This window comes from Rhinopithecus roxellana, chromosome 4 (assembly GCF_007565055.1).
Source record: "Rhinopithecus roxellana isolate Shanxi Qingling chromosome 4, ASM756505v1, whole genome shotgun sequence".
Lineage (NCBI taxonomy): Eukaryota > Metazoa > Chordata > Mammalia > Primates > Cercopithecidae > Rhinopithecus > Rhinopithecus roxellana.
This window is the reverse complement of record NC_044552.1, coordinates 22,820,409-22,834,493: the sequence shown is the minus strand read 5'-3', so window position 1 is coordinate 22,834,493 and position 14,085 is coordinate 22,820,409. Positions and strand designations below refer to the sequence as shown.

At 48.1% G+C, this 14,085-nt stretch overlaps 1 protein-coding gene across 1 annotated transcript; it reads left to right on the top strand.

Moving 5' to 3' along the window:
• The first annotated feature begins 9,156 nt into the window (after nucleotides 1–9,156).
• Nucleotides 9,157–14,029, top strand: ZFP57 (ZFP57 zinc finger protein). The gene is made up of 4 exons (XM_010381646.2): nucleotides 9,157–9,610; nucleotides 10,425–10,551; nucleotides 10,998–11,099; nucleotides 12,754–14,029. Exons 1-4 carry the CDS (start codon nucleotides 9,188–9,190, stop codon nucleotides 13,908–13,910), a joined length of 1,809 nt encoding a protein of 602 aa, XP_010379948.2. The 5' UTR covers nucleotides 9,157–9,187; the 3' UTR covers nucleotides 13,911–14,029.
• Nucleotides 14,030–14,085: the final 56 nt, after the last annotated feature.

The window sequence follows — 14,085 nt, the reverse complement described above, 5'->3', positions numbered from 1 at the left end:
GATTTTGCCCAACTGTAGGCAAATGTGTTCTGAGCACATTTAAGGTAGGCTAGGCTGAGCTAATATATTCAGTAGGTTAGGTGTATTAAATACATATTCCACTTTAAAATATTTTTAACTTACAATGGTTTTATCAAAACATAACCCCATTTTAAATTGAAGAGCATCTGTACTTATATTAGTATTTGACTGAATAACCAGGGGAAGGAATCTTGAGGGGGAAGGCATCTTTAGAATTCTGTTTATCACAGTACCTTGGGGGGCTACTGCAAATGAATGTATCCCATTAGAACTTCTTTATACCTCTAATCACCTTTTGTCTTAAAGTGGCTGAGGTGAGATAAAGGGATCTAAAGGGATTGGGAGCATGGAGGGGGAAACCAGTTCTGTTTCATTACAGTTCCACATTTACTTTCAGTTTCTTGCTGCATGGCAAGATTTCAGTGTTCTCAGACCACCCAGTACTTTATATAGGGCAGCGATATCCTGATGGCTGATGCCATCGGTTTTGGCCTTGGATCTAGCACCCACAGCCGTAGGCTCTGGCTGAGGCCATGGGGTTTGCACTTTCAGGCTGACTTAAGCTTGACTTGCATAGGGGTAACATTGAATGAGAAGGATTCCATCCATTACCAAGTTAACATTTTTTAAGTTCTCATCAGGTTTCAACACAAGGGCTAGGGGAATTTTTCAGAGGAATAGGGCTGACTGCAAGCATTTATTTACATTTCTTTAGGTCAGTTTGTCGTTCATCAATGGATCGCCTTCGTCAGTAGGGTAACACCAACCCAGGACACTAAGAGGCCAAATATGCACTTGATTTCCATAGTACTTTGTCTCAGGGAAATCTTACCTAGAGGGCCAAATCTTCCTGATGGCAGCCAGGGCTCACTGCAATGAAAATATGGGACCTTTTACTGTTGCCTAGAAATGGATCTAAGGTTGGACCCACAGACTGGAGGAGGTGCTGCTCTGTAAGGCAGCACAGTTGTTGCCATTCTTTCTTAACAAGCATTGACACTCTACCTCCTTATACCTCCCACCATCTCAACTCACAGGTGATCCACCTACAGTGAAATGATTTGGTTGGCTCTGCCAACAGCCGTTGTTAATTTCCCTCCTTTCACACTCACTGTGTGTCTCTACAATTTTCTGTGGAAAAATTGCAGGTAGTAGGATGAAATAACTTTTGTCAGACCCAGATAAAATAGAGCCAGGCCAGGCGTAGTGGCTCATGCCTGTAATTCCAGCACTTTGGGAGGCCGAGGCAGGCAGATCATCTGAGGTCAGGAGTTCGAGACCAGCCTGGCCAACATAGTGAGACCCCCCCCCCCATCTCTACTAAAAGTACAAAAATTAGCAGGGCATCCTGGCATGTTGCTGTAATTCCAGCTACTGGGGAGGCTGAGGCAGGAGAGTTGCTTGAACCTGGGAAGTGGAGGTTGCAGTGAGCCAAAATCACACCATTGCACTCCAGCCTGGGTGAAGAAGTGAGACTCTGTCTCAAAAAAAAAAAAGGGGGGGGTGGGCCAGGAAGGCATGAAGGAGAGAAAAGTCATGCTTACAGGTTGGAAGTAAGAATTGTTTTGTTGGGCGTGGTGGCTCACGCCTATAATCCCAGCACTTTGGGAGGCTGAGGCAGGCAGATCACCTGAGGTCGGGAGTTCGAGAACAGCCTGACCAACATGGAGAAACCTTGTCTCTACTAAGTACACAAAAAAATACAAAATTAGCCAGGCATGGTGGTACATGCCTGTAATCCCTGCTACTTGGGAGGCTGAGGCAGGAAAATCGCTTGAACCCGGGAGGCGGTGGTTGCAGTGAGCCAAGATCGTGCCATTGCACTCCAGCCTGGGCAACAAGAGCGAAACTCTGTATCAAAAAAAAAAAAAAAAAAAAAAAAAAGAAAGAAAGAAAGAAAGAAAGAAAGAAAGAAAAAGAAAAAGAATTGTTTCAAAAGAATTTTTAAAAACTCCACAAGAAATCTTTTCTAGCTGGGTGTGGTGGCTCATGCCTGTAATCCCAGCACTTTGGGAGGCCGAGGTAGGCAGATCATGAGGTCAGGAGTTCAAGACCAGCCTGACCAACATGGTGAAACCCTGTGTCTACTAAAAATACAAAAAAAAAAAAAAAATTGCCGGGTATGGTGGCACGGCCCTGTAATGCCAGCTCCTCGGGAGGCCAAGATGTAGCAGGACGAACTGCAGACAAAACCTCTCAGACACTGAGTTGTAGAAGGAAGGACTTTATTCAGCTGGGAACATCAGCAAGCTACTGCCTTGAAATCTGAGCTCCCCAAGTACACAATTTCTGTCCCTTTTAAGGGCTCACAACACTGAAGATTTTACATGAAAGGGTCGTAATTGATTTGAGCAAGCAGGGGGTATGTGACAGGGGCGGCATGCACCGGTGGTCAGAGTGAAATAGAACAGGGCGGGGAGTTTCACAATGTTCTTCTATACAATGTCTGGAATCTATGAATAACATCGGTTTCTAAGTTATGAGTGGATTTTTACCTACTGGGTTTAGGCCAGGCAGGCCCAGGGCTGGTTTCAGGCCTGGCGCCGGGCTGCCTGTGTTTGGTTTTACCTCCTTGTTTTTGTTTTTGTTTAAATAGGAAATGAGTATAAAACAGTATAAAACAATGTGAGAAGGTCTTTTTCTTTCTTCAAAGGCAGGAGAATTGCTTGAACCCCGGAGGTGGAGGTTGCAGTGAGCCGAGATGGTGCCACTGCACTCCAGCCGGGGCAGCAGAGCAAGACTCCATCTCAAAAATAAAAAAATAAAAAAATAAACGAAATATTTTCGCCGGGCGCGGTGGACTCAAGCCTGTAATCCCAGCACTTTGGGAGGCCGAGACGGGCGGATCACGAGGTCAGGAGATCGAGACCATCCTGGCTAACACCGTGAAACCCCGTCTCTACTAAAAAATACAAAAAACTAGCCGGGCGAGGTGGCGGGCGCCTATAGTCCCAGCTACTCGGGAGGCTGAGGCAGGAGAATGGCGTAAACCCGGGAGGCAGAGCTTGCAGTGAGTTGAGATCCGGCCACTGCACTCCAGTCTGGGCGATAGAGCGAGACTCCGTCTCAAAAAAAAAAAAAAAAAAAAAGAAATATTTTCTTCATCCTTCATGAATGTCCTGTCACAAGGTTTATCAGCAGACATTTTTGTTTTGTTTTGTTTTGTTTAGAGATAGGGCCTTACTCCATTGCCTAGGCTGGAATGCAGTGGTGCAATCTTAGCTCACTGGAACCTCAAACTGCTGGGCTCAAGCAATCCTCCCACCTCAACCTCCTAAGTAGCTAGGACTAAAGGCATGTACCACCACACCTGGCCAAGTTGTTTTCATTTTTTCTAGAGAAAGGGTCTTGCTATGTTGCCCAGTCTGGTCTTGGACTCCTGGCCTCCAGCAATCCTCCCTCCTCAGCTTCCCAAAGTGTTAGCATTACAGGCGTGAGCCATGGGGTCCAGCCTAGACATTCTTTAGTACTACAGTAATTCAGATAAGATGCTCTTTTTTTTTTTTTTTTTTTTTTTTTTTGAGGCCGAGTCTCGCTCTGTCGCCCGGACTGGAGTGCAGTGGCCAGATCTCAGCTCACTGCAAGCTCCGCCTCCCGGGTTTACACCATTCTCCAGCCTCAGCCTCCCGAGTAGCTGGGACTACAGGCGCCCGCCACCTCGCCCGGCTAGTTTTTGTATTTTTAGTAGAGACGGGGTTTCACCGTGTTAGCCAGGATGGTCTCGATCTCCTGACCTCGTGATCCGCCCGTCTCGGCCTCCCAAAGTGCTGGGATTACAGGCTTGAGCCACCGCACCCGGCAAGATGCTCTTAAAAGAACATTTGCCCAGTAATGGCAATGCCTCCCGAGTAGCTGGGATTACAGGCGTGAGTCACCACGACCGACTAACTTTTGTATTTTTTTTTTTTTTGAGATGGAGTCTCACTCTGTCACCCAGGCTGGAGTGCAGTGGTGATCTCGGCTCAGTGCAAGCTCCGCCTCCTGGGTTCACGCCATTCTCCTGCCTCAGCCTCCAGAGTAGCTGGGGCTACAGTCGCCCACCACAACTCCCGGCTAATTTTTGTATTTTTAGTAGAGATGGGGTTTCACCGTGTTAGCCAGGATGGTCTCGATCTCCTGACCTCGTGATCCGCCTACCTCGGCCTCCCAAAGTGCTGGGATTACAAGCGTGAGCCACCGCACCCGGCCTAACTTTTCTATTTTTAATAGAGACAGGGTTTCTCCATATTGGCCACGCTGATAACAGTTCGCCATACGGGTCACGCTGAGGTCGAACTTCAGACCTCAGGTGATCCGCCCCCCTCGGCCTCCCAAAGTGCTAGGATTACAGGTGTGAGCTACCACTCTCGGCCGTGTGTTTTAATCATAATACTTTCATCTTTTTTTTTTTCGTAAATACTTTTTTTTTTTTTTTTTTTTTTTTTGAGATGGAGTTTTGCTCTTGTTGCCCAGGCTGGAGCACAATGGCGTGATCTCGGCTCACTGCAACCTCCGCCTCCTGAGTTCAAGCGATTCTCCTGCCTCAGCCTCCTGAGTAGCTGGGGTTACAGGCGCCAGCCACCACGCCGGGCTAATTTTTATACTTTTGTAGAGACGGGGTTTCGCCATGTTGGCCAGGCTGGTCTTGAACCTCAGGTAATTCACCCACCTCAGCCTCCCACAGTGCCGGAATTACAGGCGTGAGCAACTGGGCCTGGCCTTTTTTTTTTTTTTTTTTTTTTTCTTCTACAGTCAATTAAGACTGGGAAAAGGAAAATCCTAGCGCTCTTTGGGACCAGCAGTTATCAGTTGGTGGGAGGCTCCAGGTGGTGCTGCATGGCTGGGCTGTCTATGATTCTTAGGATGGGAAGCTTGACCTTGGCAGGCCCACCCTTTTAGCTGAGTCAAGGGCAGGTTCTCGGTGGCCCGAGGACTGGGAGGGAGGGGAACCGGGCGGGGCCTGGGCGGGGCCGCGGCGCCGGGGCTGCGGGTGCTGGGCTGGAGCGCTCCCGCCGCTAGTTCCCGGGAGACCCTACGCCCCTAAATCGCGGTCCACTGCGGGGGTCAGGTGAGTAGAGCGGGGGCTGGGAGTCGCGTTGGCGGTGGTAGAGGCTGATGTTGGATGTTGTCCCCACTCCCCTGACTCTTCGGCAGGCCAGGGGAGCACCGCGCCCCAAATCTTGGAGGGGCTTTCAACCTCTGGGGTCCTCCGGGGAAACGTGGGTTAGTCTGGGGTGTAGCCAGGTGCCCTCTTCACTGTGGGCACGCTGGGGATTCCGGGCCGGGGAAGAGCTCCTGGCACGTGTTGAAAAAGTCGGCATCCCAGAAGGAAGATTCTGGGCAGATGGGCATCAGGGAAGGCAGTCCCAACCAATGGGCCCGTTTCTGAGCACGTAAGCCTATTCAATGGGTGCTAACAAGCGCCTGCTTTGCCAGGCAACAGTGAGCAAAACCGGCTTTGTTCCTGGCCGCCGGAAGCTTCAAGGCTGGGGTTCCGGAGCTGGGCGCGCAATGGCAAACTAAGCGCCGAGGACCGGAACAGGAGCGCCTACCAGGGCCGCGATCTGGTGGGTAGGGGCAGGGCAATGGCTGGAAAGGGTCCCTGAAGCTCTGAGCAGAGACCCAAGGACAGCACGACCTGCAGGAAGGCCATTTTGCTTGACTGACAGGCGGAAAACTCACGTGGCTGGAGTAGCAGGGTTGGTGACTACAAGGGCGAATCCCGCTAAGCCTTGAAGCTGTTTAGGGTGTGAGGGGTGAGGGGGATTCTCATTCTCAGAATTGCTGTGGATAGAGAGTTTTGGGTTGGAAAGAGATTGGGTGCACTCAAAGGACTGAAAGATGGCGACGACACATTCCCTCAGAGGATTTACATTCTGGAAGGGTGGGGACAGGCCCAGGTACAGATAAGCCCGCAGGCGGCCTCCAGCTCTTACAGTCGAAAGTCTGATGAATTATGCCCAGTCTTCTTCCTCCTCCCGCCGGCCTGAGGTCTGGGGCCCCGTGGACGAAGGAAGTTCATGGGCGGCAAACGTGCCTGGGCAAGCAACAGCTGCAGAGATTCAGTCCCCATAGGGGTTAGGAGTCACACTTCGAGCCTCTTCCTACCGCCTCCAGCAAATGGCCATCTTGAGGACTAGCGGCAGCAGTAGGTCTTCTCTGCCAGATAACTGGAAGACCAGGTTCTTGAGGGCATTGTTACTAAGGCTGTTTTTGTTGTTGTTGTTGTTGTTTTTGATACGGAGTTTCGCTCTTGTTGCCCTGGCTGGAGTGCAGTGGCGCGATTTCGGCTCACTGCAACCTCCGCCTCCCGTGTTCAAGCGATTCTCCTGCCTCAGCCTCCCGAGTAGCTGGGATTACAGGCATGCGCCACCACGCCCGGCTCATTTTGTAATTTTAGCTAGAGAGGGGTTTCTCCATGTTGGTCAGGCTGGTCTCAAATTCCGGACCTCAGGTGATCCGCCCGCCTCGGCCTCACAAAGTGTTGGGATTACAGGCTGAGCCACCGTGCCCTGCCTTATTAAAGCTGTTTTGAAGTGCAGTTGGCTGGAAAGTGGAAGAATAATCCAAGATCTGCATGCCTCATAAAAGGAGTGTGAATGGTTTTGAAAGCTAGGAAAGGAAAGGGAGAGAGAAGAAAGAGGAAGAAAGGAAGGAAATCAAATTCATATCCCATTCATGGCAATATTTTGGAGATCCAATTAACTCTGTTCCTCGAGGGCGTTTTTCCTTGCTGGTATTTTCAGTTCTATTAACACTTCTCAAAAAGTGAAAGGAAAAAATAGCCAACAGGGTTTTTTGGTCTTTATTCTTTTCTTTCTATCTCAAGTGAGGGAGATGTGGGTGAGTGGCTGTCAGCAGGAAAACATTCAGCTATGTTTGCATCTGAGCAGGAAATTTCCAAGGATGAGCAGGGAACTCCAGTGCTGGGTTCATTGTGAGCCCTAAATAAGGGATTGCTCTTGGGCTGTTAGCAGTATTCTGTACAAAGATCTGTGTATACAGTGGTTCCCTTTATCCACAGGTGATAAGTTCCAAGACCCCTAGTGGATACTTTGTTTTTGTTGTTGTTTGAGGCAGAATCTCACTCTGTCACCCAGGCTGGAGTGCAGTGGTACAATCTTGGCTCACTGCAATCTCCACCTCGCGGGTTCAAGTAATTCTTCTGCCTCAGCATCCTGAGCAGCTGGGACTACAGGCACGTGCCACCATGCCCAGCTAATTTTTGTATTTTCAATAGAGATGGGGTTTCACCATGTTGACCAGGGTGGTCTCAAATTCCTGACCTCAAGTGATCCACCGCGCCCCACCCCAGTGGATACTTTGAAACCACGGATAGTACCAAACTCTATATATACTATGGTGTTTTTTTTTTTTTTTTTCTGTACATACATACTAATGACAAAGTTTGATTTATAAATTAGGCATGGTAAGAGATTGACAACAATAACTAGTAATAAGAGAGAACAATTACAGCAGTATATTGTAATAAAAGTTGTGTGAATATGGTATCTCTCTCTCTCAAAATAACTTAAATTGCCGGGCGTGGTGGCTCACTCCTGTAATCCCAGCACTTTGGGAGGCTGAGGCGGGTGGATCACGAGGTCAGAAGATCAAGACAATCCTGGCTAACCAGGTGAAACCCCGTCTCTACTAACAATACAAAAAATTAGCCCAGCGCGGTGGCGGTGGCGAGCGACTGTAGTCCCAGCTACTCAGAAGGCTGAGGCAGGAGAATGGCATGAACCTGGGAGGCGGAGCTTGCAGTGAGCCGAGATCACGCTCCTGCTCTCCAGCCTGGGCGACAGAGCGAGACTCCATCTCAAAAAATAAAAAATAAAAACTAAAAAAAAAACTTATATTGTAAATCTTAGCAACCTCAGCATATGATTATTTTTTCTTTCCTTAAGACAAGAATTTTACCTTTTCATTTTATGGCTTCTCTTTGCATATCTGAATTTCCGGTGTCTCTACTCTTGTGCTTTAGGGCCATGATTAAGTAAAATAAGGGGTTCTTGAGCACAGGCAACTGCTATACTGCAGTAGTCAACCTGATAACTGAGATTATCTACTCAGATTAGCTACTAAGGAACTAATGGGCAGGTATTGTCTGCAGTGTGGATATGCTAGACAAATGGATGATTCACATCCTGGGCAGGCCAGAGAGAAAAGGTATAAGATCTCATCATGCTATCATGCTACTCAATGTCAAGCAATTTAAAACTTAGGAATTGTTTATCTCTGGATTTTTTTTTTTTTTTTTTTTTTTTTTTTTTTTTTTTGACAGAGTCTCACTCTGTCTCCCAGGTTGGAGTGCAGTGGCGCAATCTTGGCTCACTGTAACCTCCGCCTCCAGGGTTCAAGTGATTCTTCTGCCTCAGCCTCCCAAGTTGCTGGGATTACAGATGTGTGCCACTATACCCAGCTATTTTCTTTTTGTATTTTTAGTAGAGACAGGGTTTCACCATGTTGACCAGGCTGGTCTCGAACTCCTGACCTCAGATGATCTGCCTATGTCAGCCACCCAAAATGCTGGGATTACAGGCATGAGCTACTGTGCCTGTCCTCTGGATTTTTTCATTTAATATTTTTGAACCACAGTTGACCATGGGTAACTGAAGCATTGGAAAGCAAAACCATGATAAGGGGGAACTACTACATGTATTGAAAATCCAGATCACAGAATTGTGTGTGTGTGTGTGTGTGTGTGTGTGTGTGTGTGTGTGTGTAATTTTGGTCATGGAAGAGATCTTAGAGAGTGTCTCCTTTATTCTCACATTTCTGATGAAACCAAGTCAGAAAGAATAAAGAGACTCACTCAAGGTGATCTGTGACAGATCCTAGCCTGGTTACCCCAGCTATATGATTTCCAATGGTAATGAGTCTAACATTAACATTAGGTTTAAACATTTTTTGTAGATCAAGAATGTCCCCTTGTCCTTGGAAAATTATTTAGCATCTCTGCATTAGGTCCTTAAGACAGGGCCAGTAATTGTTACCTCATTGCTGAGAGCATCCAGTGGCACACAGCAGGGGTTTAATAACTAATGGCATTCCCTGACCAAATAAGAAAGCTGTTTCTTACCCTCCCTCTTGCTGATATGTTTTGTTTTTCTCTGACCTCAGGTATATAGAAGCAGGGTAGAACAGAGGGCAGACACCTAGCCCAGCCTGGTGTTACTAAACAATGGCAGCTGGTGAGCCAAGGGTGACCAGGGCCCTGAACTCTGTGGCCCAGGCTTTGAGGGAAACAAAGTTGTTCTCAATTGTGGAAGAGGAGAATTTGGACAGCAAAACAAAAAAGAAAGACAGCCTCTTGGAGCAGATACATTTGTCACAGGAAGCCACATCAAACCCTGGGACCTTTGCTGAGCCTCTCCATCTGCCCAGTTACTGGGAGGTAGATAGCCCCAGGAAGGAATCCAGTCAGCCCTGGGTGCCAGGCCAGGAGTGGATAAAGCTAGAAAGAGACACCACAGAAGAGAAGATGTTTGAACAGCTGAAGCCAATCGAACCTGTACAGAAGATGTTCCCATGGGTGGGCAAGGTAGCTGCCACCCTGCAGGAAGCCATGAAGAGAGATTGCTGGAGGGAGGCATGGGTGAAGAAGGTGAGGAGACTAAGCTAGAGAGAGGTGGGGTCCAGGTCCGGGACTCCAGGAGCTCTTTCATGCATGCTCCTGCCTACAGGTCAAATGAAATCTCAGATTGTTCCAGACTGAACGACATCCAGAAAAAGGAGCCACAAAACCTTTCTCCATCTCCCGCACCACCCTGGCATCCTTCATGTGGTACTTCCTGAAATTTGTTAGAGTGGCAGCATTTTTTCTTTTGCTTTGGTTTCCTATTTGTATTCTGCATATCCTCTTTCCTCTCCCCCACATCTTATCTTTCTCCTTTTCTCTTCATCTTTCGTTTCCTTTTTTTTTTTGAGACAGAGTCTTGCTCTGTCACCCAGGCTGGAGTGCAGTGGCGTGATCTTGGCTCACTGCAACCTCTGCCTCCCGGTCTCAAGTAATTCTCCTGCCTCAGCCTCCTGAATAGCTGGGATTACAGGCATGCATCACCACACCCGGCTAATTTTTGTATTTTTAGTAGATACCTGGTTTCACCATGTTGGTCAGGCTGGTCTCGAACTCCTGACCTCATGATCTGCCTGCCTCAGCCTCGCAAAGTGCTGGGATTACACGCATGAACCACCACATCCGGCCTCCTTTCCTTTCTATACTTCACAGTTGCAGGCCTTGTGTCTCTCTTTTAATATTTCTCTCTTCCTTCCATGGTTTTATCTTTCTCTTAGGTTTTAATTCTCTGAATATTGAGACTGGATGTTAATCTTGTACACACATACACACACACACACGCACACATATACATACCTACATATATTTATATAAACTTCTTGAGTCTCTTCTGTTCTTCCAGAAGCCAGTCACCTTTGAGGATGTGGCAGTGAATTTCACCCAGGAAGAGTGGGACTGTCTAGATGCCAGCCAGAGGGTCCTTTACGAGGATGTTATGTCGGAAATCTTTAAGAACCTAGCATCTGTGGGTAAGAGGCTGGGCTTCCCTCAGCAAGCCCCCTGTCCTAAGGGCCCTGGAACATCTGGTTTCCCTGGACAGGTAGATCAGCTTACAGTTAGTTTCACTGACCCCTGGTTCTATGCTTTCCAGATATGAAAGATCTGAGTCACTAAGCTCAGTGGTAAAGAGAAGAAATGATAGCCTGCATGAAGGCAAAGATAACACTTATAACATGATGACAGTGTTCTCAAAATATGCAAATTTTTCCATTCATCAAACAAATATTTACTAAGTCACTCCTGAAAACCAGATACTTTGCTAGCAGCTGACCTTTTGAATGTCTCCTTTCTGCATCTACATGTCCCAGGTTATGGTTCTTAAACAAAGGCTACAGGAGGTAACCTGTTGTCCCCATCAGATGTGAAGGGGCCACACCTGGGACCAACTCAACTCTTTCTCATTCCCACACATCAGCCAGAATCTTTCTACATAAGCCAGAGCTAATCACTAAGCTTGAGCAAGAAGATGAACAACGGAGAGAGTTTGTCCATCTCCCAAACACAGAAGGCCTTTCAGGTAAGAATTGCCAAGCAGGGAGGAAGGTAAAAAGGACCCAGAATAACCCCTGAAAGGATGGAGAGCTGATGGGGAGGATAAATGCTCTACAGATGCTCTCCTAGTGAACCTCTGTCCAGCCTGGTCAGACTTGGAGTTGAAAGAGAGCTTAAGATCATAGGCTCAAGTCCCTCGACTTCAAGTTGAAGATCTAAGTCTCTTTTTTTTTTTTTTTTTTGAGACAGTCTTGCTGTGTTGCCAGGCTGGAGTGCAGTGGCACAATCCTGGCTTACTGCAACCTCCGCCTCCCGGGTTCGAGCGATTCTCCTGCCTCAGCCTCCCAAGTAGCTGGGACTACAGGCATGTGCCACCATGCCCAGATAATTTTTGTATTTTTAGTAGAGACAGGAGTTTCACCATGTTGGCCAGGATGGTCTCAATCTCTTGACCTCAAGTGATCCACCCACCTTGGCCTCCCAAAGTGCTAGGATTACAGGTGTGAACCACCGCGCCTGGTGGGCTGAAGATCTAAGTCTTTCAGGAGAAGTAAATGTCTTCAGTTTCTAGAGATTGAGAGATGACATGAAGGTTGCTTATGTCCATGACATTGTTCTGATTAAAATGTTCTGTCCAAGAGAAAAGAGAAGCAAAGGAGATAGGCTTCATGCTGCATTGGAGTAAGGGAGGCTTGCCCCTGGTAGTAAATAGTTGAGAGAGATATCAAGCCAAGCTGACTACACTTCTTGGTTTGCCAGGACGGTGCTGGTTTATGCTTCTCATCCTAGCTTGATTATTAATAACACCTCTTTTCACCTGCAAGTGGCCCAATGTTCATGATGCATTATTATGCGGGTGTCTGTGGAATGTCTATGGGAATTTGAGCAATAATGAAAATGAGATAAGATAGATTTCAAGAAATGTTGTTGTAAGTTAAAATTTACATTTCTGACAGTGTTGAAGACTCCAGTTAAGTTTTTATTTGCTTTTAATTTGAAACGCCAAATTTATTTTTTCTTATTTCTAGCCTATAAGGCCCAAGGGTGAGGATGAATGTGTTGGGTGGGAGAGCTAGGGCAGAGACAAGAAGTGTCTTGGGCTGAATGGAGAGCTGTGTTGTAGTTCTTCTTCTTCTTCTTCTTCTTTTTTTTTTTTGAGACAGAGTTTCACTCTGGTTGCCCAGGCAGGAGTGCAATGGTGCCATCTTGGCTCACTGCAACCTCTGCCTCCTGGGTTCAAGCAATTCCCCTGCGTCAGTCTCCCTAGTAGCTGGGATTACAGGCAGATGCCATGATGCCCACCTAATTTTTGTATTTGTGGTAGAGACAGGGATTCACCATGTTGGTCAGGCTGGTTTCGAACTCTTTTTTTTTTTTTTTGAAAGAGCTCTCAGGTGATGCAGTGGCGTGATCTGGCTCACTGCAAGCTCGCCCCCGGTTCCGCCTTCCATCAGCCTCGAGTGCTGGGAACAGCGCCGCCACTAGCTAGTTTTGATTTTAGTAAGACGGGGTTCACCGGTGTTAACCAGGAGGTCCACCGACTGGGATCCCGGGCCTCCAATAGTTGGGATGGATGTGCAGGTCAACTCTACTAGTGATCGTGGCTCAGCCTCCATGCTGGGTTACAGGTGTGGGCCTTAGTTCTTTAGTGGAATTTGGTTATCTCTCATTCACTACAGAAGGTGAGAAGAAAGAGCTTCAAGAACAACATCCCAGTCTGAGAGATGAGGGGACTAGTGATGACAAGGTCTTCCTTGCATGCAGAGGGGCCAGCCAGTGCCCCCTCTCTGACCCAGCTGGGTCTATGGACAGGACCCAGGTGCTTCAAGCATCCCAGGGTGGGCCACCCTTTTTTTGCCACATCTGTGGCAAGTGTTTCAGCAGGCGCTCCTACCTCTATAGCCACCAGTTTGTTCACAATCCTAAACTGACTAACAGCTGCAGCCAGTGTGGGAAGTTGTTTCGGAGCCCCAAGTCCCTCAGCTATCACAGACGCATGCATCTTGGTGAGAGGCCCTTCTGTTGCACGCTCTGTGACAAGACCTACTGTGATGCTTCTGGACTAAGTCGTCACCGCCGCGTCCATCTGGGTTATCGGCCCCATTCATGCTCCGTGTGTGGGAAGAGCTTCCGGGACCAGTCTGAGCTCAAACGCCACCAGAAGATACACCAAAACCAGGAGCCAGTGGATGGAAACCAGGAGTGTACTTTGAGGCTTCCAGGCACCCCTGCTGAATTACAGACACCTATCGCCAGAAGCCAGAGGTCCATCCAGGGGCTTGTGGATGTGAACCATGCACCAGTGGCCAGGTCTCAGGAAACCATATTTAGAACTGAGGGTCCTGTGGCCCAGAACCAGCCATCTGTACTTAAGAACCAAGCACCTGTGACCAGGACCGAGGCACCCATCATTGGAACCCCCTGTCAGGATGCCAGATCCAACTTGCATCCAGTGAAGCCCTCGAGACTCAATGTCTTCTCTTGCTCGCATTGTCCTTTGACTTTTAGCAAGAAATCCTCTCTCTCCAGACACCAGAAGGCCCACCTCACAGAGCCGCCCAACTACTGCTTCCATTGCAGCAAGTCTTTCAGTTCATTTTCCAGGCTGGTCAGACACCAGCAGACCCACTGGAAGCAGAAGAGCTACCATTGCCCTATATGTGACCTCTCCTTTGGGGAGAAAGAGGGCCTTATGGATCACTGGAGGGGCTATAAAGGCAAGGAACTGTGCCAGAGCAGCCACCATAAATGCCGGGTGATCCTGGGCCAGTGGCTTGGCTTCTCTCATGATGCCCCTACTATGGCTGGGGAGGAATGGAAGCATGGAGGTGAATAATCTCCCCCCAGGATCCATACCCTCAGGAGAAGAGGCCTAAGAGAGAAGGCCTGCAAAGGAGACAAAACAAAGGGGGCAGTGAGCATCTTGAAACATAAATAAATGGTCTTTCTGACTGAGGTCTTTATTTGTGTTTGGTTTCCTGAGGACTGACCTCTGGGGTAAGGAGGCTGGA

What these genes read in the sequence shown, in the direction of transcription:
- ZFP57 (XM_010381646.2), top strand. Translation starts at nt 9,188, where the DNA reads ATGGCAGCTGGTGAGCCAAGGGTGACCAGGGCCCTGAACTCTGTGGCC. An exon ending in GGGAGGCATGGGTGAAGAAG is followed by an intron (nt 9,611 to 10,424) that starts GTGAGGAGACTA and finishes CTGTTCTTCCAG; the next exon opens with AAGCCAGTCACCTTTGAGGA. An exon ending in TAAGAACCTAGCATCTGTGG is followed by an intron (nt 10,552 to 10,997) that starts GTAAGAGGCTGG and finishes CCCACACATCAG; the next exon opens with CCAGAATCTTTCTACATAAG.